Here is a 23,005-nt window from a genome sequence, read left to right as displayed (position 1 = left end):
CCGGGCAGTGCGGCCGCGGACTCCCTCGCAGCGAAGCGCGTCTTACCTGTTGATCTTGAGCGCGAAGGCGCGGCGCTCGGCGCTCGGCAGCGTGGCCATGGCCGCCGGCGGCTTGGTGCCCTCTAGGGTCGCGGGGTGAGGAGAGCGGGGGCCCGGCGCGCCGCAGAGCCGCTGGAGCGCATGCCGAGCCCGGCGCGAGCCTCATCTGTCAGACCGGCCTGGAAACTTCCGCATTTCCACCTTCTGCGCTGAAACCACCCCGGGGGGAGGGCCCACGCTCTGGGCTGCGGCGCCCGGCCCAGACGCCCGCCGCCCGGTCTGGCACGCAGCAGCGGCGGGCCAGGAGGGTGTGGACGCCGCGCTGAACTGCCCTCCGGATCCTCCCGCCGACGGCGTGCTCTTCCCGGGACTCCGACCGCAGGAGAGAGAGGAGAGCGGGCGACTGACCCGGCGACCGCGGAGCGCAGGCCGGAAACTCCATCTGCCCGGAGCCACGAAGCTGCCAGGGCACGGGCGCAAGCGGGGGGAGCCCGCGCCTTCCGCGCGCTGCACGAAGCTGGCGAGGTCGGGAAACGAACCCTGGCATTCTTTAGGAAAGGTCGACAGCGTTCCTGGGAGAAGGCAAATTTTAAAAATCGGTGAAATCCCTGAGCGTACGAATGACCTTTGCCAAAGATAATGCCCACCACCCTGCTCGAACGCTTTGAATAAGTATAATGGATCCATCCAAGGAAGAGATACTACGAGTTACTTAAAAAAAAATTTTTTTTGCAACCTGAAAGAAATGCTTTTCTCTGGGAAAACACGGCGCACAGCATTCCTGTAACTCAAGAGTGCACCGCATCCCCGTTTCAGTTTCAGGTTGACAGGTCTTCTAAAAGCCCAGCCTTAACTCAAGACCAAAATCACAAAAGTCCCAGCCCTGACTGGCGTAGAAAGCCACTGTTTCAAGTTGTTGCTTGCAAGCCGTGCAGCGCTGGAGGGCTCTATTTGTCTACCTGCCCTTGAAAAAAAGGACCGAAGCAGTGTATTTTTGGCTCAAAGCTCCACTGTCTGCCGTGGCAGCCACTAGCCCCGTGTGGCTGTGAGTGCTTGAAATTGTGGGTAGTCTGGTCTGACTGTTGGAAGTGTGAAACACACACCGCCCTTTAGAGACAGCACAGAGAAAGACGATGAAAAATAACTTGTTAGTGATTTTTATGTCGATGACATGTTAAAATGATACTTTGGATATATTATAAAGTAAATAAGATCTCTATTATTAGAATCTATTTCACCTGTTGGCTTTTCAGTTTGTAAAATCTGGCTTGCTATGAAGAAAATGTACTATTAAGTATGTGGCTAGCCTTTGTGGGCCATGTTATATTCCTGTTGGGATAGTGCCAGTCCAAACAAAGTAATTTACACCCTAACACTAAAATTCCCCAGAACGGAATTTGGTCTCTGCTCCACTGTCCTTTCTCTGTGTAGTTTGGGATGCATCAGGTGGCTTAGTAACTCTGCAGGTCTGGCTAGGTAACTTACTTCCCTGCCCAGTAGCAATGCCTTTAAGCATATATGACAAAGTTCATAAGTTACCTTACATAGACTATGAAAACAAACAAATCTAAAAAAAGAAAGTTTTTTTTTTAAATGTATTGTGTCTGACTTTGAAAATTCTCCCAAATGTATTTACTATTTTGGAATTTAAGAATAAACATTTGACTAGGAAAATACTGAAAAACAATTCCGCGTACTTCTTCAAATGGGGAGCACATGAGTAATTCTTCAAGACTGTGATTTCAGAGTCCTGAGTCCACTGTGTGCAAGTGGGTCTCTCAGAGGGGCTTCTCTCTGAGTTTCTGAGTGATTATGACATATACTCGGGTGGAGAGCAAACATACTGGTTTATAAAACCATAGAACACAAATGCAATGTAATGAGAGCATTTCAGATTTTCAGAATTGGCAATGATGGAAAACCCAGCGTGGGTGGTGGGTGTCCTAAATTTTTCTGTCTTTCCCCAGATCACATCGCATCCAACTCACTACCAGGCACCCTGCTGTGAAGGTTTGGTCCTCAGGGCTGTCATCCCTGTGCTGCTTGACAGTAACCCCAAGGTTCTCAGAGGCCTTTTAACAATTCACCAGGAATATGTTACCCATTAAGGTGGTCATAGGACAACTTGCAAAAAGAGCCACCCAAATGCCTTGCTTCCAGGTTCTCAATAGTGAGACTTCACTACTCGTTTCCCCCCACCTGAAATGGACTCTGGGAGCCCTCTTTCCTGTGGCTAGTGGCCTCTCAAGCCTTCAGCTTTCTCTGCACCTGTGTGTTATTTGACTTTGTCTTTCACCTGTGTAAGACTCTTCTATTTTCTATGACAGAATCTACATCAATATCCTAAATTCTCTCCCAGTTTTCTCCACATTTCCTTTACTCCATGAAAAACCAATCTCATTCTTGCATGTTAACTATTCAGTTTAATAAACAACTAAATAGGGGTAAGCCATCCCTCTGATAGCAGCATTGTATTTGGGCATTTAATTGAGTCTTGGCTGTTCCACTTCTGATCCAGTCCCCTGTTAATGTGCCTGGGAAAGCAGCAGAAAGTGCTTGGGACCCTGCCACTCACATGGGAGACCTAGATGGAGTTCAAGGCTCCTGGCTTCAGCCTGGCCCAGCCTGGACTATTGTGGCCATTTGGGGAATGAAGCACCAAATTGAAGCTCTCTCTCTTTGCCTCTCCATCTCTCTCTCTAGCTCTCCCTTTCAAATAAATAAATAAACAACCAAAAAACACTTACTTTACATCAGGTACTGCCCCAAATCTTTTATAAATATTAATTAATCCATTCATATCAATGGTTAAGTAATAATATTATACCCTCTTTGCATCTGAAGTAAACTGAGGCTCAGGAACTTAATGACTTGTACAAGATGACAAACTAGAAAGGGCAGAGCCAATTCCTATCTTAAAGTTTTGCCTATCTCCCAGATATTTCTATTTGAATATTTTCTTTTATTATTATTATTGATTTATTTGAGAGACAGAGTTACAGACCAAGAGAAGGAGAGACAGAGAGAGGTCTTCCATCCACTGGTTCACTCCCCAACTGGCCACAATGGCCAGAGCTGGGCCTATCCAAAGCCAGGAGCCAGGAGTTTCTTCTGAGTCTCCCACACGGGTGCAGAGGCTCAAGCACTTGGGCCATCTTCTACTGCTTTCTCAGGCCGTTAGCAGACAGCTGGATTGGAAGTGGAGCATCCGGGACTGAACTAGTGCCCATATGGGATGCTGGCACCATAGGCAGAGGCCCAGTCTACTAAGCCACAGCACTTGCCCCCATTTGAATATTTTCAAATTCCACTAATACAAAACTAAAACTGCATCTTTGACACTCAGTCGGAAGCCACCTGCCTCTCCACAATCACCTGCTTCATGCTACATCCCCATTTCTTACATTTAAACATTGGAATTGACTAAGTGGGTTCTGGCTTCACCTCTGGCTGACTGTGTGATACCGGTGAGTCACTCCCTCCTGGGATCACAGAGGTCTAGCCTTGAAGCAGCACTGTCCGCTGATCTCTCTTTACTTCATGAGTATATCAGCTGAAACTTCTTCGTCTGCCTGACTGCTCAAATCTGATCACCTACCAAGGCCTGCCACTCTTTGTAACCCTCTGTCTTATAAATATCACTAGTCGCACTGCTCCCATCAGATCTAGCCCTTACAAGTTAATGTGTGGATAACAGAAATAAGATTTTAGCTGCCTTTTCTGCTTGTAGCCTCTCCTTGTTCTTTTTTTCAAAATCTGCATGCATTTATTTTCATTCTACTTGAAAAGAAGAAAGATTGAGAAAGAAACAGAGGAAGTTCTCCAATCCACTGGTTTGCTCCCCAAATGCCTTCAACAGCCAGGGCTGGGCCAGGCCAAACTCAGCAGCCAGAAACTCCATCTGGGTCTCTCACATGGGTTGCAGTGACCCAAGTACTTGAGCCATGACCTTCTCCCTCCCGGGGTGCACATTAGCTGGAAACTGGAATGGGCACTGGAGCTAGGACTCAACCCAGGCCCTCTGATATGGATGCAGCCTTCCCGAGTGGCAGCTTCACTGCTGCACCTAATGCCTCGCCCTCTTCTTATTCCGATCTGGTCTGCCTACTGCTGAGTTAAGTTTACTTCCTTATGCCTCTCCCCTGTTCACTTAGCCTTGGCGGCCTTCATAGCGTCTAGGACCAAGTATGACCTAGGTGGACCTATGGTCCACCAGATGGATCCCTCAGCTTTCTGGCAAACAGGAAACATGTCTGACTCGTCTCTAGGGAAGGCAATGCTCCTCTCCCTGCCCGGGTTATCCTTGCCGGCCCCTCCCTCGATCACATGCCACCTCTCCGCATGCTTCAAAGCTTTAGTTACCTTGTCATGTCCCACCTCCCCCGGAAGGAATATCTCTTTCAGTTCAAAGCATCCTTTAATTAGTCAAGAAGTATCAATCATCACCAATAAACATACCCAGTGGATGTAATATTCATGAGAACAGGACTATAGGGGGAGCAGTGTGATGATTTATACATCTCTTCCCTCCTAAAAACCATTCAAAACCTCTACACGCTTTGTTCAATGTCACCTTGCATGACCACCTATTAAACAATGTCTACTTACAATATCCACTTCCCTAGTCACACTTCCTAATTTGTTTTCCAAATTTGTTTTTCTCCATAGTCTTACCATCATCTAGCATATTTTATACTTATTTCCTTGTTTAGTATCTCTCATGCCTCTAAGCATACGGGTTCTATGAAATTTTTTGGTCTTTCTGTTTCACTCTTTAAAAAAGGTTTATTTTATTTGGTTGAAAGGCAGAGTGACAGAGAGAGAGGACCAGAGAGAGAGAGATCTTCCATCTGCTGGTTCACTCCCCAGATGACTGCAACGGCCAGTTCTGGGCCATATCGAAGCCAGGAGCTTGGAGCTCCATCTGGATCTCCCACATGGGTGGCAGGGGTCCATACACTTGGGCTATCTTCCAGGCACATTAACAGGGAGCTGGACTGGAAGAGGAGCAGCCGGGACTCAAAACCATTCTCCAGGGGACAGCATTTTGGTGTAGTGGGCCAAGCTATCACCTGCGATGCCTGCATTCCATAAGGGCACAGGTTCAAGTCCTACATTTGGGCACCTGCACCATGTGGGAGACCTAGATGAAGCTCCTGGCTCCTGACTTTGGCCTGGCTTGACTCCAGCCATTTCAGCCTTTTGGGGAGTGAGCCAATAGATAGATCTCTCTCTCACACATACACACACACTCTCTCTTCTTCTCCCTCTCTTTCTCTTTCTTCCCTTTTCTCTATAACTCTGACTTTCAAATAAATAACTAAATCTTTTTTAAAGCCATTTTCTAATACGGGATGCCAGCATTGCTAGCAACAGATTAACCCCCTGTGATGCAACGCCAGCCTTGACGTTGTTGTTTGGTTCACTAATCTTTCTCTGGTGCCTAGAAGAATGCCTGGCACATAGCAGATCCTCAGTAAGGATCCATTGAATAAGTGAATGAATAACTGGTTCAATACTGAACACACAGCAGACATTCAACAAATATTTGTTACAGTGAATTTGAAAAGGAATGGCCATGTTTGATATGTCAATCAGAAGAAAGAACTTTATTTTTTATTCCCTTGAATATTTTAGTTGTTTTCTTTTAAATATCTTCCAGCTCTGTTTTGTATTTATTTCTTGGGTTGAAAAGCAGCACATAGATTATTACTAGTACTTATGTATCTTTCTGAATTGATATTATTTTGTTTGGAAGGCAGACAGTGACAGAGAGCTCTCATTTGCTGTTGCGCTCACCGCGTACCTGCAGTGGCCTGAGCCAGGAGTTAAGAACTCAATCCAGGCATCCAGATGCGGGATTGGAACCCAAATATTCAAGCCATCACTGCTGCCTCCCAGAGCCTGCACTGGCTGGAATCTGGAGAAGAGACCAGAGCTATTCTGGAACGCAGGTTCTCCAATGTAGGACGTGGGCATCTTAACCACTAGCTAATTGTCTGCTCCTTTTATTATAATCATTTATTTCAGAGGCAGAAAGAGAGGGAAGGGGTTGGTAGAGGGAGGATAGAAAGAGGCAAGTATGTATCTTGTAGTTGGAAGCTGATACGGAAAGATTTGATTGTGTTGAAAACCAGCCACAGTTTAGACAGAACTTGGAATTCCTTATTTTATCCACTTCATTCCTTGTTTTGTCACAAGAAATCTGTGAACATGGGAAGAATAAAGATGAAGGAAGTTTTTAAACGTTATTGTTGGGAGCAGGTATGTAGCCTCGTGGTTAAGATACCTGCCTGACATGTCAGAATGTCTGAATTTGATTCTGGGCTCTGGCTCTTGACTCCAGTCTCCTGCCAATGTAGACTCTGGGAGGAAGCAGTAAAACTCAAGTAACTGGGTTCTTGCCATCCATGAGTTTCTGCCTCCTGGCTCCAGCCCCAGCCAGCCCTGGCTGTTAGGAGCATCTGGGGAGTGGACAAATGCTTGGAACTTTCTCTTCATCTCTAAAATGAAAAGAATAAATAAAAATTTTGAAAAATTATCATGTTTTATGTATATGCGCTCACAATGTATATTTTCATGTGAATGATTTAATATGTACAATTAGTATTTTAAGTATAGAATTTAGGATATATTCTAGTGTAAAATGATATTTCATATTCAATAGCAATATTCATGTCATAGCATTTTATAACTAAAAGGACAAGTTCATCCTTAATTCATCAGTGAATGTGTGAGTTCATTCAAATGCCTTCTATTCGTTCCACAAACATTAACCAAGTAGCACTGTCCCCGTAGCATGGGCATGACAATTAATGATCCTGGTTTCCTGACTTCTCAGACCTCATGGTCCAAGAATGAAGCACTTGTAAAGGAGCAAAGAAGAGGCCTGAACTCCTCATGACAGCACAGAAACATTCTGCCCCACAGAGCTCTGGGAGAGGGAGGAAGCACACACAGGAAATGATCTATGCTTGTGGAGACGGTGACGCTGAGGAAGAATGACTTAACCAACACAATGACATTGAACCTGGGTCCTAAACCGCAGGCTCACCAGGCAGAGAAGGGTGTCATCAGGATATTCCTGGCAGAAGGAGCACTGTCTGCAAAGGTAGGGAGACAGGGTTGCCACAGCCCACCCGGGAATGGAAGTATGAGAGGAGCCCAGGGACACAGAGTGAAGCCAAGGAGGCAGGCGGTGCCTATGTGTGAGGGTCCCACCAAGGACTTCCAGCTTGATCTTACAGGCCATAGAGGACCACCACAAGAGGATGACTCTGTATCTAGGTCACGGTCTCTTGGGGGAGGCCCCCTGCCACCTGGCAGTCCATAGTAGGAGCCCAGTGCAGTGGGAGAGGGCATTATGCCTTGGAGACCTGGTCCTGCCAATCCCTCCTTCTGAAACCTGGGCATACATGCTGGGCACTAATGAAGAAACAGATAGATCTTTGCAGAATGTTGTAGGTAATATTCCCGAAGCCTATATCACAGAGAGGAGACTATGGGGACCAGACCATCAGCACTTGCCCTCTGCGCCGTTACTCCTGCCATTAATTGCCGATGCACATGACTCCCATTTCTCCCAGCACTTCCCTAAGGCTTTTCTGATCAGTCAACTTTCTTCTCCATAAAGAAAGAACAAGTTACCCAATCTTTGGTTGGTTCTTAGGCCTGGACAACTCACCAATTGTCAGTGAACCCCAACTGCCCCTAGTTTCTGCTGTCCCTACAATTGGAAAAGTTGAGCTCTGATCCACTCTTGGGGATGGTGGTGGGCTTCCTTCTCGTCCAGGTAGCCCCTGACATTCTCTTAAGGAAAGAAACTATTTCTTTTGAATCCCCCTGTCAATTCTATAGAAAAAGACTATGTTCTTCCCATTCATTGATTTCGACCTTACTACTGGTAAGTTAGCAGTGTGGACCGCATTACACTAATAGAGAAACTCATGCCCACCCACCTCTGCCCTCCTGGTAACATGACAAAGCAGTCAGCGTGCTACACTATCTCCTTCCAATTTTTTTTTCTTTGTTATAGAAAATGTGTTCATTGTTCATGTTATGGTCACATCACTATAAAGATTCCATATTTTGCCTTTTACACTTGCTGAACTTATTCCTTTTTCTGTTAACATTACTTCTGTATTTATGGTTTTTGTGTCCTTTGATTTTATCTTGACACCTTCAGATGTTTATTTTGTTTGTTTTTGTTGTGTGAGTGTACATGTTGCCACTGGCTCTGTGGAATGAGGTGGGGACAGCAGACAAGTTGCCATGTTGATGCAAACAGCAGCTCCGTTTTCCATGGGGAACAGGCTTTCTTCCCGTTCAGATCAAGGTCTGAGCTAAGCTGCCACTACACTAGGTGTGAACTATGGGTGTCCCAGAGGAGCCTGGCGTGTCACAGCATTGTGCCCTGACCCCACACTTAAGTCAGGGACGGTGGACCTCACATCCAGAACACTTGTGGGAAACATTTGGAACAGAGACCTTCTCAATCTGCTGAGAAGGAGACAGCCTGGAATTGTGGCGGCCCCTCCCACTGGCAGGGACAGGTGCCTGAGGTGGAGAGAAAGCAGAGCTGAGGGGCGGAGACAGAGCTGAGCAGAGACAGACTCTTGATCAACTCCACTTGAGCACACATGGAATCTCAGTTATGTGAGTAAATAATAAAAGCTAACGTCAACTGATGCTGTATGCCAGGTATTGTTAAAGAATGTGTTATTTCTGCTAATCATTTTAAAAAACATGAAATAGGCACTCTCTTTAGCTCCATTTTATGAAGGAGAACATTGAGGCACGGATAAAGTTATGTGCCCAGGGTTACAAAGCGGCCAGTTAGTGGTGTCAGGATTGATGCACAGGAGCTAACCCTTTCAGTAACTACACTACACTGCCTTTTGATAATTTTTTTTCTTCAGGTAGTGACTTGCAAATAGACTCCACTAATAAAATGAAACAGAAAAAAAAAACACATAAATTTTTTTAAATGACAGGGCCAGCATTGTGGCACAATAGATTATTCCCTGATTGCAATGGCATCATCCTGTGTGGGCTCCTGTTCGAGTCCTGACTGCTCTGTTTCAGATCCAGCTCCTTGCTAATGCACCTGGGAAAGCAGCAGAGGATGGTCAAAATTCTTGGGCCCCTGCACTCACATGGAAGGCCTGGATGGAGTTCCAGGCTCCTGGCTTTGGCCTGACCCAGTCCTGGTCATTGTGGTCATTTGGGGAGTGAACCTGTGGATGGAAGATTTCTCTTTCTTTCTCTCTCTTTCTGTAACCCTGCCCTTCAAATAAATTAATTAATTTTAAAAAATTTAAAAGGAATGATATTTTCTTGTGAGCATTTCAACTTACTCTTTGTTACCAATTTTCTGTTGATTATGTGAGAGGTCTTCAGAAAGCTCATAGAAAATACATATCATGAAAAACCTGTACATGATTTCAAATTTTTTGCACTAAAATAAAGTTATCTTTTAATCCCACTTTCCCAGGAGCTCTCCAAAGTAGCCTCGCATATCTCAGGATGTAAGCAACGGCATACTTACTTGAGAGGAGACAAGATAACATAGTGATGAGAGTTTGAATTCTGAAGTCAAAGCACCTGAATTTATAGCCTGAATTCCAGTTCTGGAAATTTTGGAAGGTTACTTAATGTCTGTGAGCAACCTCTTCACCTATAAAATGGGGTTAACAGTGACATATTTTTCACAAGATTGTGATAAAGATGAAAGAATATATGCATTTCCGGTGAATGACATGTCAATTTATTATTATTATTATCTGTATCCATCAGTAATGTCTGTAGCAGTAAGATACTGAAACCTCAATTAAAATTGCCTTAAATATCTAAATTTATTATCCAAAGAAAGCAGAGGAGGATGCCCCAGAACTAGGTGAGAAACTCAGTAATGCCACTAAGAACTAGAGTTCTTTCTGTCCCTTCAATCTGCATCCTTAGCACACTGGCCTTTTGTCATTATTTTTTAAAGGAAGACAAAGATGGTGAAGGGGGGTGGGGAGAGAAATCTTCCATTAGCTGGTTCGCTCCCCATATGGCTGCAACAGCCCAGGGCTGGGCCAAACTGAAACCAGGATCCAGGAACTCCATTTGGGTCTCCCACATGGCTGGCAAGGGCCCAAGTCCTTAAACCATCTTCTGCTGCCTTTGCAGACACATTAGCAGGAAGCTGGATTGGAAACTGAGAAGTCAGGACTTGAACCAGCATTCTTATATAGGATGCAAGCATTGGAATTGGAGGTTTATCCTGCTGCCACAATGCTGGTCTCTTGTCATCATTCTTATGGCTTCTTGGTCACAAGACAGCTTCCGTGACTACAAGCAGCCACAGCATAATCGGCAGAAAGAGAAAGACAGAGAGAGAGAGAGAGAGAGAGAGAGAGAGAGAGAGAGAGAGATCTTCCATCCACTGGTTCATTCCCCAATTGGCTGCAATGGCCGTAGCTGTGCCAATCCAAAGCCAGGAGCCAGGAGCTACTTCCAGGTCTTCCACGTGAGCATAGGGGCCCAAGGACTTGGGACATCATCTACTGCTTTCCCAGGCCATAGCAGAGAGCTGGATCAGAAGAGGAGTAGCCAAGACTCAAACAGGTGCCCATATGGGATCCTGCACTGCAGGCGGCAGCTTTACCTTCTGCTATACCACAGTGCCAGCCCCAATAAATAAATAATTTTTTTTTTAAAAATTATGAACTCTTGGGGCCAGCACTATGATGTAGAGGGTAAAGCCATTGCCTACAGTGCTGACATACTTCATGGGCACCAGTTCTAGTCCCAGCTGCTCCACTTCCAGTACAGCTCCCTGCTAATGTGCCTGGGAAAGCGGTAGAAGATGACCCCAGTGCTTGGGCCCCTGCACTCACATAGGAGACCCAGAAGAAGCTCCTGGTTCCTGGATTCAGATCAGCCCAGCTTCGGCCGTGGCAGCCATTTGAGGAGTGAATGGCAAATGGAAGAACTCTCTCTACCTCTGCCTCTCTGTAACTCTGCCTTTCAAATAAATTAATAAATTTTTTAAAAAACATTGTGAACTCTTGTTAAAAAGTGCTTCAATCTAATCATGAGGCGATAGTAGACAAGTTTAAGTGAAGGACATTTTATTAGCCCCTGATTATACTCTTGGAGAAAAATATATATACACATATATGTCAATGCTATGAAAGACAAAAAAAATGTAAGGAAGTGGTACAGATAAAGGAGACTGCCTGAAGAGGCAGAGTGAACATAGGCAATGAGGGCTCCTGGACTAGGTCTTGAATCAAGAAAATGTAATACAAAAAATACTGGACAATTGGCAAACTCTACATCTGGACTGTGTGTTTGATAATAGTTCTATGTGAAAGTTATATTTCCTGAATGTGATACGTACCTTGCAATTAATTAAGGAAATATATTTTTTCTTAGGCTATACACACACACAATGAATTACTTAAGATAAAAAAAGACAGAATGGAATGATGTTAGATGATTATCAACAATGATGATCATCATTATTATGATAGTAATATCAATCGCATTAAAATAAACCTGTAAGTAATAATAATAAAATAATTGGTGATTAAAAAAACAATTCATGAATTTGGATGACGAGTATGCAGAAGTTGATGCTATATATACATTTTCACAGTAAAAAGTTGGACAAAATACCACAATTGTAATTTCTGCTTTTGTTGATGCCTACCAATTTATGACATCCTGTTTCACAACACCCTCACTAACAATATTATATTGTTTTAAATTTTCCAACTTTAATATGCTAAAACTACATTTAAAATTTTCCTTTTTTGTGTTCATTAGCTGAGTTGAGTGTTTTTCATGTTAGTCCAACACATAATCATATTTTTCTGTTGTGCCTATTAATTCCTTTTCCTAATAGTCTAGTACGGTCTTTGTGTGTTTCTTATTCATTTGAATTTACCTTTTAAGAATAATTGTATGGCACTATTATGAGATATGTCTCTAAGCAACTAAGATCTCCATAAATAATGTGAGTTCTTTGGAGAAGGATGAAAGTCAGACATGTTTGTGCAATCTTTAGAAATTTATATCCTTTTTTCCTCTTTTTTCTTTTTAAAGACAGAAAGAGCCGGTGCCGCGGCTCACTAGGCTAATCCTCCGCCTTGCGGCGCCGGCACACCGGGTTCTAGTCCCGGTTGGGGCGCTGGATTCTGTCCCGGTTGCCCCTCTTCCAGGCCAGCTCTCTGCTGTGGCCAGGGAGTGCAGTGGAGGATGGCCCAAGTGCTTGGGCCCTGCACCCCATGGGAGACCAGGATAAGTACCTGGCTCCTGGCTTCGGATCAGCGCGGTGCGCCGGCCGCAGCGCGCCGGCTGCAGCGCGCCGGCCGCGGCGGCCATTGGAGGGTGAACCAACGGCAAAAGGAAGACCTTTCTCTCTGTCTCTCTCTCTCACTGTCCACTCTGCCTGTCAAAAAAAAAAAAAAAAAAAAAAGACAGAAAGAGAGAGAGAGAGAGATGTCTTCCATCCACTGGTTCACTTCCCAAATGGCTGCAATAGCTAGGGCTGGGCCAGGCCAAAAGCAGGAGCTAGCAAATTCAACCCAGACTTCTAATTCAACCCATACTTCTACATGGATGGCAGGGACCCAAGCACTTGGATCACCTCTTTCTAAATTCTCCAATGTCTTCCCAGTTCACTTCTCAACTCACATCCCTACATATCACCATACCAATGAAGGTCTAGGACAGACAGACACTAGGACAATTATAGAGGATGGAAAAGCAAACTATGTAGTGATCTCTGGCCAGACTTCCCTGGCTCAGTCCCTCCTAGTCCTAGCACACAATGGACTGAACAATTGACTCATCATCATACCATGGTACAGCCCAACTGTGTGGTCTCTGTGATTCTTATTTTAAAAAAATCAGCAATGTGGTGCTGGTGCAAACCAAGAGATAGAATTAGAGTGTTAGATCCAAGAGACATGACTGTCAAGTTCCCAAATCAGTGGCCTACCCCTTAGCAATTTGTGTCTTAAAAGACAGAAGTTCTCAAATTTTGAGAGTATTATAATAACTTAGAGAGCTGATAACACAGAGGCCCAGATCCATTGAACTAGAGCAAGGTATAGATCTCTCTAGTTCTATCAAGCTCCCTAAGAGGGCTGGCGCCGCGGCTCAATAGGCTAATCTTCCGCCTTGCGGTGCCGGCACACACCGGGTTCTAGCCCTGGTCGGATTCTGTCCCGGTTGCTCTTCTTCATGTCCAGCTCTCTGCTGTGGCCAGGGAGTGCAGTGGAGGATGGCCCAAGTGTTTGGGCCCTGCACTCACATGGGAGACCAGGAGAGGTGCCTGGCTCCTGGTTTTGGATCAGCGCAGTGCACCGGTCGCAGTGCGCCGGCCACAGCAGCCATTGGGGGGTGAACCAATGGAAACAGGAAGACCTTTCTCTCTGTCTCTCTCTCACTGTCCACTCTGCCTGTCAAAAAACAAAAACAAACAAACAAACAAACAAAAACAACAACAACAACAAAAAACACTTCCCTGAGCAATTCGGTTACATACCGAAGTTTGACAACAATTGTTCTCAATGTTTCAGCTATCAAATAATTTGAAATATTCCTAAGATTGTGATTAAAAACATTTTTCACTAGAGTTTTGTCTTGGATCATTTTAACAGAGTTAAGAGGAATAACTTGTATAAATGGCAGATAAAATAGAGGCAGGGTACCTAAAATGGAGACGACAGCTGAGACAGGAGAAACAGAACCAAAGAGGAATTTTTGCTAACACAGCTGTCATACTGTGAACTCAGGATGCTGAAATGATTCTCTCCCAGCACTAGGTCATCTTTTAAAAACTGGCTTGTAAAAAACTGAGTATAGGGGCCAGAGCCGTGGCGTTGTGTGTTAACACCTTGGCCTGAAGCGCTGGCATCCCATATGGGTGCCGGTTCAAGACCCAACTGCTCCACTTCCGATCCAGCTCTCTGCTATGGCCTGGGAAAGCAGTAGAAGATGGCCCAAGTCCTTGGGCCCCTGCACCCACATGGGAGACCCGGAAAAATCTCCAGGCTCCTGGCTCCTGGCTCCTGGCTTTGGATTGGCGCAGCTCCGGCAGTTGTGGCCAATTGGGAGTGAACCAGCGGATGGAAGACCTCTCTCTTTTTCTCTGTTTAACTCTGACTTTCAAATAAATAAATAAATCTTAAAAAAAAAAAAAATACAACAGCTGAGTTTACTAGTACGAAAGCCTACATAACCCAGGCAGTAAATGTATATAACTGGAAGATGAAATCAAACAAACACACCTTTATTATGGTTTCTCACTGGAGTCTATTCAGGGAAGTAACCTTGGCTCTTCTCATACGGAAATATGGCTAGATCCCATACTCTTACGTAAGGCCTTAGTTACAAACAGACTTTCAAGTCTGAGGCCAGGCTGTCCAACCAGACGTTACCCAAAACTCCTTATCTTTCATGGAAAATCTTTCCCCAGCTAGGCTGTGCTTCAGGCTGTCAGTCTGTGGTGGAAAAGAAAGGGAAGGTGTGTGGTTGGCTCCTCCCGACTTGGTCTGCCAAATGTTTTTTTTTCTCTCGCTCCAGCAGACTAGGCAGTTTGTGACATCGAGATAGCAGAAATGTTAAGACTAAGAAAGCTCTAGGCCGCAGCCACGGCTCACTAGGCTTATCCTCCACCTGCGGCGATGGCACCCCAGGTTCTAGTCCCAGTTGGGGTGCCGGATTCTGTCCTGGTTGCTCCTCTTCCAGTCCAGCTCTCTGCTGTGGCCTGGGAAGGCAGTGGAGGATGGCCCAGGTCCTTGGGCCCTGCACCTGCATGGGAGACCAGGAGGAAGTACCTGGCTCCTGCCATCAGATCAGCACAGCGCGCCAGCCACAATGCGCCGGCAGTAGTGGCCACTTGGAGGGGGGTGAACCAATGGAAAAAGGAAGACCTTTCTGTCTCTCTCTCTCACTGTCTAACTCTGCCTGTCAAAACAAACAAACAAACAAACAAACAAAAACAAACAAAAAAAAAACCTAAGAAAGCTCTTACAGAGCTGACACAAGTTAAATGTCCAGATTTTGCTCTTTCTGTGGCTGGTGGATACTCAAAGTCGATTCTTCTTGGGACTTTCTTGGGACCTTTGAAAGACTGCATTCCTGAAGAGTTCTTTTCCCTCGGTCATTTCAGTGGATTCATGCATTTCTGTTGTGTGACTTCATGTGATTCACATGAAGTCCCCCGTCAGTCCCTAGTGTCGCTCCCCGTCTTTGTGGAGGAACGACACTAAGCCCTGCCTAGGCTTCATATCCGAGTCACAGCACCATTATGTCGCTCCCCCTCTTCATGGAGGAACGACACAGGACCCTGCGCTGTTCTTTCGTCTGCTTGGCCCTCCCCGGGTTTGCTGCTGGTTCTTCCCGGGTTGGCTACTGTCCCTTCCATCTCCGTGGAAGGGCGGTTCCCCCTGCCACTTTCCCCACTTCCGCGGGGGAGCGGCACACCGCCGGCCGGCTCTCTCGGGAGCTGCTCAGGTGTTCCCCTTAGATGTTCCTGGTGCATGTTGTCTCTCTCCTCCTTTATAGTCCTCTTCCACCAATCCCAACTCTGCTACCCACACGCCGAGTACGCTGCTCTCCTCCAATCAGGAGCAAGTCCTACAGTTTCTTGGTTGAACTGGAGGCAGCTGCGTAGAAGCTGTTACTCCCTTCTCAGCGCCATATTGTGGGAGAGCAGATGCATAGAATAAGTCTTAATTCCAGTAACTTAGTCTAGTCCGAGTTGCTCCCCACACCTAGCTGCTGGAATCCTCTGTCCTCTAAGCAACCCCACTGGCCTGGTCAGAAATGACCCTTATCTGGTCTCATGTGATCTAAGTTTGGTCATTGAAAATGCTCATAAGCCTTGTTCTAAACAATCCTGGTTGATTCCAGTACAGCCTCTGCCCTAGTGCCCCAGACTGTTTTTAACATCCTCAGGCCAGAGTCAGGCTGCCTCCTCCAAGTCACATCGACAGGAAAATGGACATTTCAAGCTCTCTGAAGCATATTTTAGAATCCCTGAAGGAAGTTTTAACCTTCCCTTTTTTATTGCCCCCCCCCCCCATTAGCAGAAATGAGAACTCTTCTAAGTAAACATCTCTTCAAAACTCCCGTGGGGACTTGTAATCAACATCCCATATCATGATGTGGGTTCCAGTACCAGATGCTCTGCTTCTGATACTGTTTCTTGCTAATGCACCTGGGAAGGTAGAGGATTATGGTCCAAGGGCTTGGGTCCCTGCCATCCATGTAGAAGTCTGGGTTGGAGTTGCTAGCTACTGCCTTTGGCCTGGCCCAGCCCTAGCTATTGCAGCCATTTGGGAAGTGAACCAGTGGATGGATGACCTCTATCTCTCTCTCTGTCTCTCTCTCTCTCATTCTGCCTTTAAAAATTAAAAAAAAAAAAATCCTGTGGGATCTGAAAGTTATGGAATGCTTCTCAGAATTACCTTGACAAATTCTGCCATGATCTGTTTTTGGAATGCTCTATTTTTTTTATTCTGGTCATCCCAGGCCAACTTAAATTTCCATATTCTATTGCTATAGCTTTAGATATCCTGCCATTTCCATATTTAGGAGCATTCTCTCCCCTAGATTGGAAACCTCTTGGAGAAAGGAGTAGATTTTTGGGAATGAGCAGTTAAAGCTATGCTTTATTTTATTCTAATAGTAAAATATTTTTCAGTGCACCACATACTTGGAGATAGGTACCTAGTGATAAATACATTAGAATCCCTGGAAGGAAGGGTTAGCTTTCCCTTTTTTTGTCACCCCCCCATAAATTTCTGAATTAATTTAGAAAGTAAACAAACGCACGTAATGAGCGCTGAGATCAAGGAAGAGAACACTACCAGCTTCCAAAAGCCCCTATCCTATGAATTGCCAATTGAGTTTACCTAAAGGTAATGAATATCCTGACTATTCACACCATAGAGCAGTCTTATTGTCTTTGGAAGTTTATGTAAGTGGAGCCTTTGTCCAGTCAACATCGTGTCTGTGAACTTCATCCCTATTGTTGCCTCCAGCTGGAGCCAGTTCATTCTGATTACTAGATGGCCAAGGTGTGAATATACTTGAAGAGCGAACACTTGATCAACGACTTTCTTCCCAGGCCATCCCTGATTCCAAAAGAATCCACAGAACAACTCTCAGATCTCTCTTGTGGCTTGTGTTGAATGGCAGGACAAAGCAACTGGATTCTTTACAGTTTGTAAAAACTAAGGGGGAGGCCGGCGCCACGGCTCACTAGGCTAATCCTCCGCCTGTGGCGCCAGCACACGGGGCTCTAGTCCCGGTCGGGGTGCCGGATTCTGTCCCGGTTGCCCCTCTTCCAGGCCAGGGAGTGCAGTGGAGGATGGCCCAAGTACTTGGGCCCTGCACCCCATGGAAGACCAGGAGAAGCACCTGGCTCCTGGCTTTGGATCAGTGCGGTGTGCCGGCCTTAGCCCGCCGGCTGCGGCGGCCATTGGAGGGTGAAAAAATGGAAAAAGGAAGACCTTTCTCTCTGTCTCTCTCTCTCACTGTCCACTCTGCCTGTCCAAAAAAAAAAAAAAAAAAAAAAAAAAACTATAGGGGATAGCACCATGGCATAAACAAATATCTGCGCTGCACCGGCATCCCGTATGGGCGCCAGTTCACGTCCCGGCTGTTCCTGTTCCAATCCAGCTCTCTACTATGGCCTGGAAGAGCAGCAGAAGGTGGCCAAAGTGCTTGGGCCCCTGCACCACTCTGGGAGACCCAGAAGAAGCTCCTGGCTCCTGGCTTTGGTCTGGCCCAGCTCTGGCCATTGTGGCTATCTGGGGAGTGAAGCAGCGGATCGAAGACCTCCCTCTCTGTCTATTTGTTTCTCTGTCTGTAACTCTGCCTTTGAAGTAAATAAATAAATCTTAAAAAAAAAAAAAAAAGGCTCTTAAAAGAAGTTGCTATTTTTCCTTGTTCTTTCTATTTTGTGTCATCCATCCTTTTAAATTTGGCTTAGAGTAAATGGATATTTGAGCCAGAGAAAGCTTTACTGTCTGAGAAGTATTTTGCATGCATTCTGTACTAGCCTGCTTGCAGTAGCAAAGGTTCAAAGTCCAACATCAGGCGGGCACCATTGACGTGACCTCTGTGAGTGCAGCAGATGGCAATGGTAGGGTATGTGCAGAGAGAGGATCACATGGTGAGTCAGAAAGCGGTGTGTGTGTGTGTGTGTGTGTGTGTGTGAGAGAGAGAGAGAGAGAGAGAGGTTAAGCCCAGCTCAGGTTTTTATAACAAACTTCTCTCCAGAAAACTACCTTCCAAGGGCACATCCTTAATGACCTAAGGACCTCCCATGAGACCTCACCTACCTAAAGTTCACCATTTCCGAATATGCCACCCTGGGGACCAAATCTTTAACACATGGGCCTCTGGGCCCATCCAAATTCTGATGACAATGTATGAATTTCAATTTTCTATTGAATTTTTTATTTCTACTTCCTTATGATAAATTTCGTTACTTAGGCCCTAAGAAAAATTGTAACAGATCTATTTATAGTAACAACTAGAGATCAGAAATACTATTCTAGGGGCCAGTGCTGCCACAGTGGGTTGAGCTGCAGTGCTGGCCTCCCATGTGGACCTAGGTTCAAGTCCCAGCTCTGTTACTTCTGAACCAGCTCCCTGCTAATGTGCCTGGGAAAGCAGCGGAGGATGGCCCAAGTCCTTGGGCCCCTGTCTTCCATGTGGAAAATTCAGAGGAAGCTCCTGGCTCCTGGCTTCAGCCTAGCCCATCCCTGGCCGTTGCAGCCATTTGGGGAATAAACCAGCAGCTGGAAGATCTCTCTATGTCTCTCCTTGTCTTTGTCATGCTTTCAAATAAATAAATAAGTAAATAAATAAGGTATTTCTTGCATTGTAAGTTCTAACTATGTGATATATTCTTTCAATTCAAATGAAAGCCTTCAAAACATGATAGAATTTCACCTAAGAATAAGATAACTTAATTAATATTTAAGTAGAACTTGACACTTTAAAGTTTTTAAAATTTACCTCATGAATTAATATCCATGCTGCAATTTTATAGAAATTAAAACAATGTCTATGCTTTGTATATTAAATGAAAAGCACTAAAACTCTTTTTATGAAATCTTACTTGATAAATAGTAAAATATCCTAAGAACATATTTTATTTTATTTTTTTTTCAAGTTTGTTTTTTTATTTTATTTTATTTTTTTTTTTATCTTTTATTTAATGAATATAAATTTCCAAAGTACGACTCATGGGTTACAATGGCTTCCCCTCCCATACCGTCCCTCCCACCAACAACCCTCCCCTTTCCCACTCCCTCTCCCCTTCCATTCACATCAAGATTCATTTTCGATTATCTTAATATACAGAAGATCAGCTTAGTATACCTTAAGTAAGTATTTCAACAGTTTGCTCCCACACAGAAACATAAAGTGAAAAATAATAGATGATTTTTTTTAAATGATGATGAAATCAGATCAGACCTATTGTCATGTTTAATCCCAGTGAGAGTCAAGTTGGGAATTGAAAATTTCTTTTTTTTTTTTTTTTTTTTTTTACAGAAGATCAGTTTAGTGTACATTAAGTAAAGATTTCAGTCGTTTGCACCCCCATAGAAACACAAAGTGAAATATACTGTTTGAGTACTCGTTATAGCATTAAGCCTCAGTGTACAGCACGTTAAGGACCGAGATCCTACATGAGGAGTAAGTGCACAGTGACTCCTGTTGTTGACTTTACCAATTGACACTCCTGTTTATGGCATCAGTAATCTCCCTATGCACCAGTTATGAGTTTCCAAGGCTATGGAAGCCCCTTGAGTTCTCCGATTCTTATCTTGTTTAGACACGGTCATAGTCAAAGTGGAGGTTCTCTCCTCCCTTCAGAGAAAGGCACCTCCCTCTTTGAAGACCTGTTCTAAGAACATATTTTAAATGAGGAAGTATTTTAATTCAGACAGAGCAATGTGTACAATTTCACTCATTGTTCATTCATTCAATAAAATATTTATTGAGCACCTCCTATGTGCCCAATTTTGTACTATGTGCTATGGTTTTAATAAGATCTGACTCCCAACCCTATGTATATGTTTAAATCCCAAAGTTGTAAGTGAGTGGTACTAGGAGAGTGACTGTCTCATAACAGAGTTGAGGATGTGGCCTGGTGGAAGGCCCTGAGACCACTGAGGGCCCTGGGAAGGTAGTTCCTCTGAGAAGCTTGATACAGCCCAGGTGGATCCCAGCACTGCTTCCTGGTTTGCCATGTGACCCTTCCACTGTACAAGCTCTGTCCTCTCTCCTTCATCAGCGGTCAAACCAATGGGGCCACTCAATCTTGGGCCTTTAACCTCCAAAACTGTGAGCTTACAAAAGCTTTCATAGCTGAACTGTTGTTGTAGCAACAAAAAGCTGACTGCTGTACTAGGCTATAAACACATCATCACATGAATGAAATGAATATTGCCTTAGTCCTTAGGAGTTGTAGTTTCACGTAATTACAGAATAGATAAGCAAATCAGTAATCTCTATACAGATTAATTATTGCTTTGATAGGGAAAACAGTTCTGTGTAGTAGCACAGAATCAATCCTTGGGAGGTCATGGACTCTTTCCCAAGGAAGTGATATTTAAGGTGGGTAGCAAGGTAGCCATTTATATGTTGAAATGGAAGCAGGGCTAGATACTGGCAAAAGCTAGTTCCGCTGGACACCACTGATCAACACAAGGAATATATGAGTAGTATTGGGGACTAGATTAGAAAAGGAGAAGGGAAGATAATTACATGAGCCTGGGACATCAAAATGAACATTTAAGAAGATGAGTCATCATTAAGACAATGTAGTAAAGGAGAAAGGGGTTGGGAGTGAGGCCAACTTGGGTTCAAACCTTAGCTTCATTGTTTAATAGGTGGGCGGAGCTGAATGAACCTGTTAGCTTTTTAGAGTCTCAGTTTCCCTCTTTGTAAAATGGGAATGAAAACATGGGTGCTATAGAGTTGTAAGGAAGATGAAAAGAGATAAAGCATGTAAAAGTGCTAGCCCCAGGCACACACTGAGAATTCTGATTGAATTCTGTTGTTTGAGAAGAAAATCAGGGTTGTGGGGGTGAAGTGGGCTCAGGATTTGCGGTAACCAGGAATCATTTTCAAAGACTAAATCCAGGAAGATAGGAAGAGTTTTGGAAAATTCCCTCAGCTATAGTTAGAACTACCAGCAGGTAGTTTCCTTTCCAGATGACGAGTGAGCCATGAACGTGAATGAACTTGTGGCTCCTCGGATAAAAGCAGGTGTCAGAGTTGTAATTTCTGCTTCAGGGGCACAATTGTTGACCAGATACACTGAGTGCAGGAATTGGTGGTAAAATTACAAAGCAGTGCTGTTCATCTTCAAACATTCCTGAGCCAGCTTTTCCTTCCATTGTGAAAATGCAAAATGGAATTCCGAGCAGAAGTCATCGGTTAAACATATGCATTAACTTTGGCTGTCTCCTGAAACCCAATAAAATGACAGTGAAGACATCTGTTTTTAAGGCAGAAACTACAATGATGATGGGATCAGGATGGAGGACAAGAATGACAAGACTGTGGAATGTAGAGCCCATATAGATAAACAGGTAACTTATTTAATAGACTGAGAAAGATGACCTCTAGTCTTGCCTCGGAGAAAGCAGGGAAATACCTGCTTGCATCACGGACCTTCCCAAGGGCTTGGGAATGTCATGAGGGTAAAGATGGGGTTGGAACAGAAACGTGGGTAATAATCTGTTCAAGAAGGGGTTAGATTCTTAGATCCCTCTTCCACCATGTAGGGAGTATCTTCAAAAACTTCACAGAAAAGGAAGATATAGAAAACTATGCGTGGATTTAAAAGTTTTTTGAACCAAAGTAAATGTATCTTTTAATTCTATTTTCCTGTGAACTTTCTGAGGTCCTGTTTTACAGTAAACGACAGCCCCTCACTGAGAAAGACACCTTTTGGAGAATACATGCCACACTTGGTGTCGCTCCCCCTCTTCATGGAGGAACAACACTAAACCCTGCCTAGGCTTCATATCCGAGTCACGGCACCATTATGTCGCTCCCCCTCTTTGTGGAGGAACGACACTAAACCCTGCGTTGTTCTTTCGCCTGCTCGGCCCTTCCCGGGTTTGCTGCTGGTTCTTCCCGGGTTGGCTACCGTCCCTTCCACCTCCGTGGAAGGGCGGTTCCCCCTGCCACTTTCCCCACTTCCGCAGGGGAGCAGCACTCTGCTGGCCGGCTCTCCGGGGGCTGCACAGGTGTTCCTTCAGATAGATGTTCCTGGTGCATGTTGTCTCTCTCCTCCTTTATAGTCCTCTTCCACCAATCCCAACTCTGCTACCCACACGCCGAGTATGCTGCTCTCCTCCAATCAGGAGCAGGTCCTGCTGTTTATTGGTTGAACTGGAGGCAGCTGTGTAGAAGCTGTTTCCTCCTCTCCCAGCGCCATATTGTGGGAGAGCAGATGCATAGAATAAGTCTTAATTCCAGTAACTTAGTCTAGTCCGAGTTGCTCCCCACAGATCCCCCTTTCTTTTTATTTTTTGGCGTTGATACGCGCCTGTCTTCGGTGCCCCGTGGCACACACTCTGCTCTGCTTGCTAGAGTTGCCCACAGGTGCTTACAAGCCCTACCAATCAGGCAAACCGAATCCGGGTCCTCTCTTCGCCATGTTGTGAGGAGGTTTTTAGGCGCTGATGCGTGCCTGTGTTCGGTACCCTGCAGCGCATGCTCTGCTCTGCTAGAACTGCCTGCAGGTGCTTACAAGCCCTACCAATCAGGCAAACCGAATCCAAGCCTTCTCATTGCCATATTGTGGGGAGACTTATTGATGTTGATAACGTGCCTATCTTCGGTGACCTGCAGCAGGTAAGCTACTAGCCGCCAGCAGGTGCTTATCGTCTTACTAATCAGACAGACCGAATCCAAGCTCTCTCAT

General features: G+C 44.9%; 1 protein-coding gene across 1 annotated transcript in view; it reads right to left on the bottom strand.

Annotated features, from left to right (window-relative positions):
• DOCK8 (dedicator of cytokinesis 8) overlaps nucleotides 1-470 on the bottom strand; it is a 253,132-nt gene extending 252,662 nt beyond the window's left edge. The window contains exon 1 of the mRNA XM_008256091.5: nucleotides 47-470. Within this exon, the coding sequence (XP_008254313.4) occupies nucleotides 47-99 (53 nt within the window). The 5' untranslated portion in view covers nucleotides 100-470. The remainder of the gene's footprint in view (nucleotides 1-46) is intronic.
• Between the last annotated feature and the right edge of the window lie 22,535 nt (nucleotides 471-23,005).

This window comes from Oryctolagus cuniculus, chromosome 1, assembly GCF_051225735.1.
Source record: "Oryctolagus cuniculus isolate XC-2025 breed Fujian yellow rabbit chromosome 1, ASM5122573v1, whole genome shotgun sequence".
Taxonomy (NCBI): domain Eukaryota; kingdom Metazoa; phylum Chordata; class Mammalia; order Lagomorpha; family Leporidae; genus Oryctolagus; species Oryctolagus cuniculus.
This window is presented reverse-complemented; position numbering and strand designations above follow the sequence as displayed.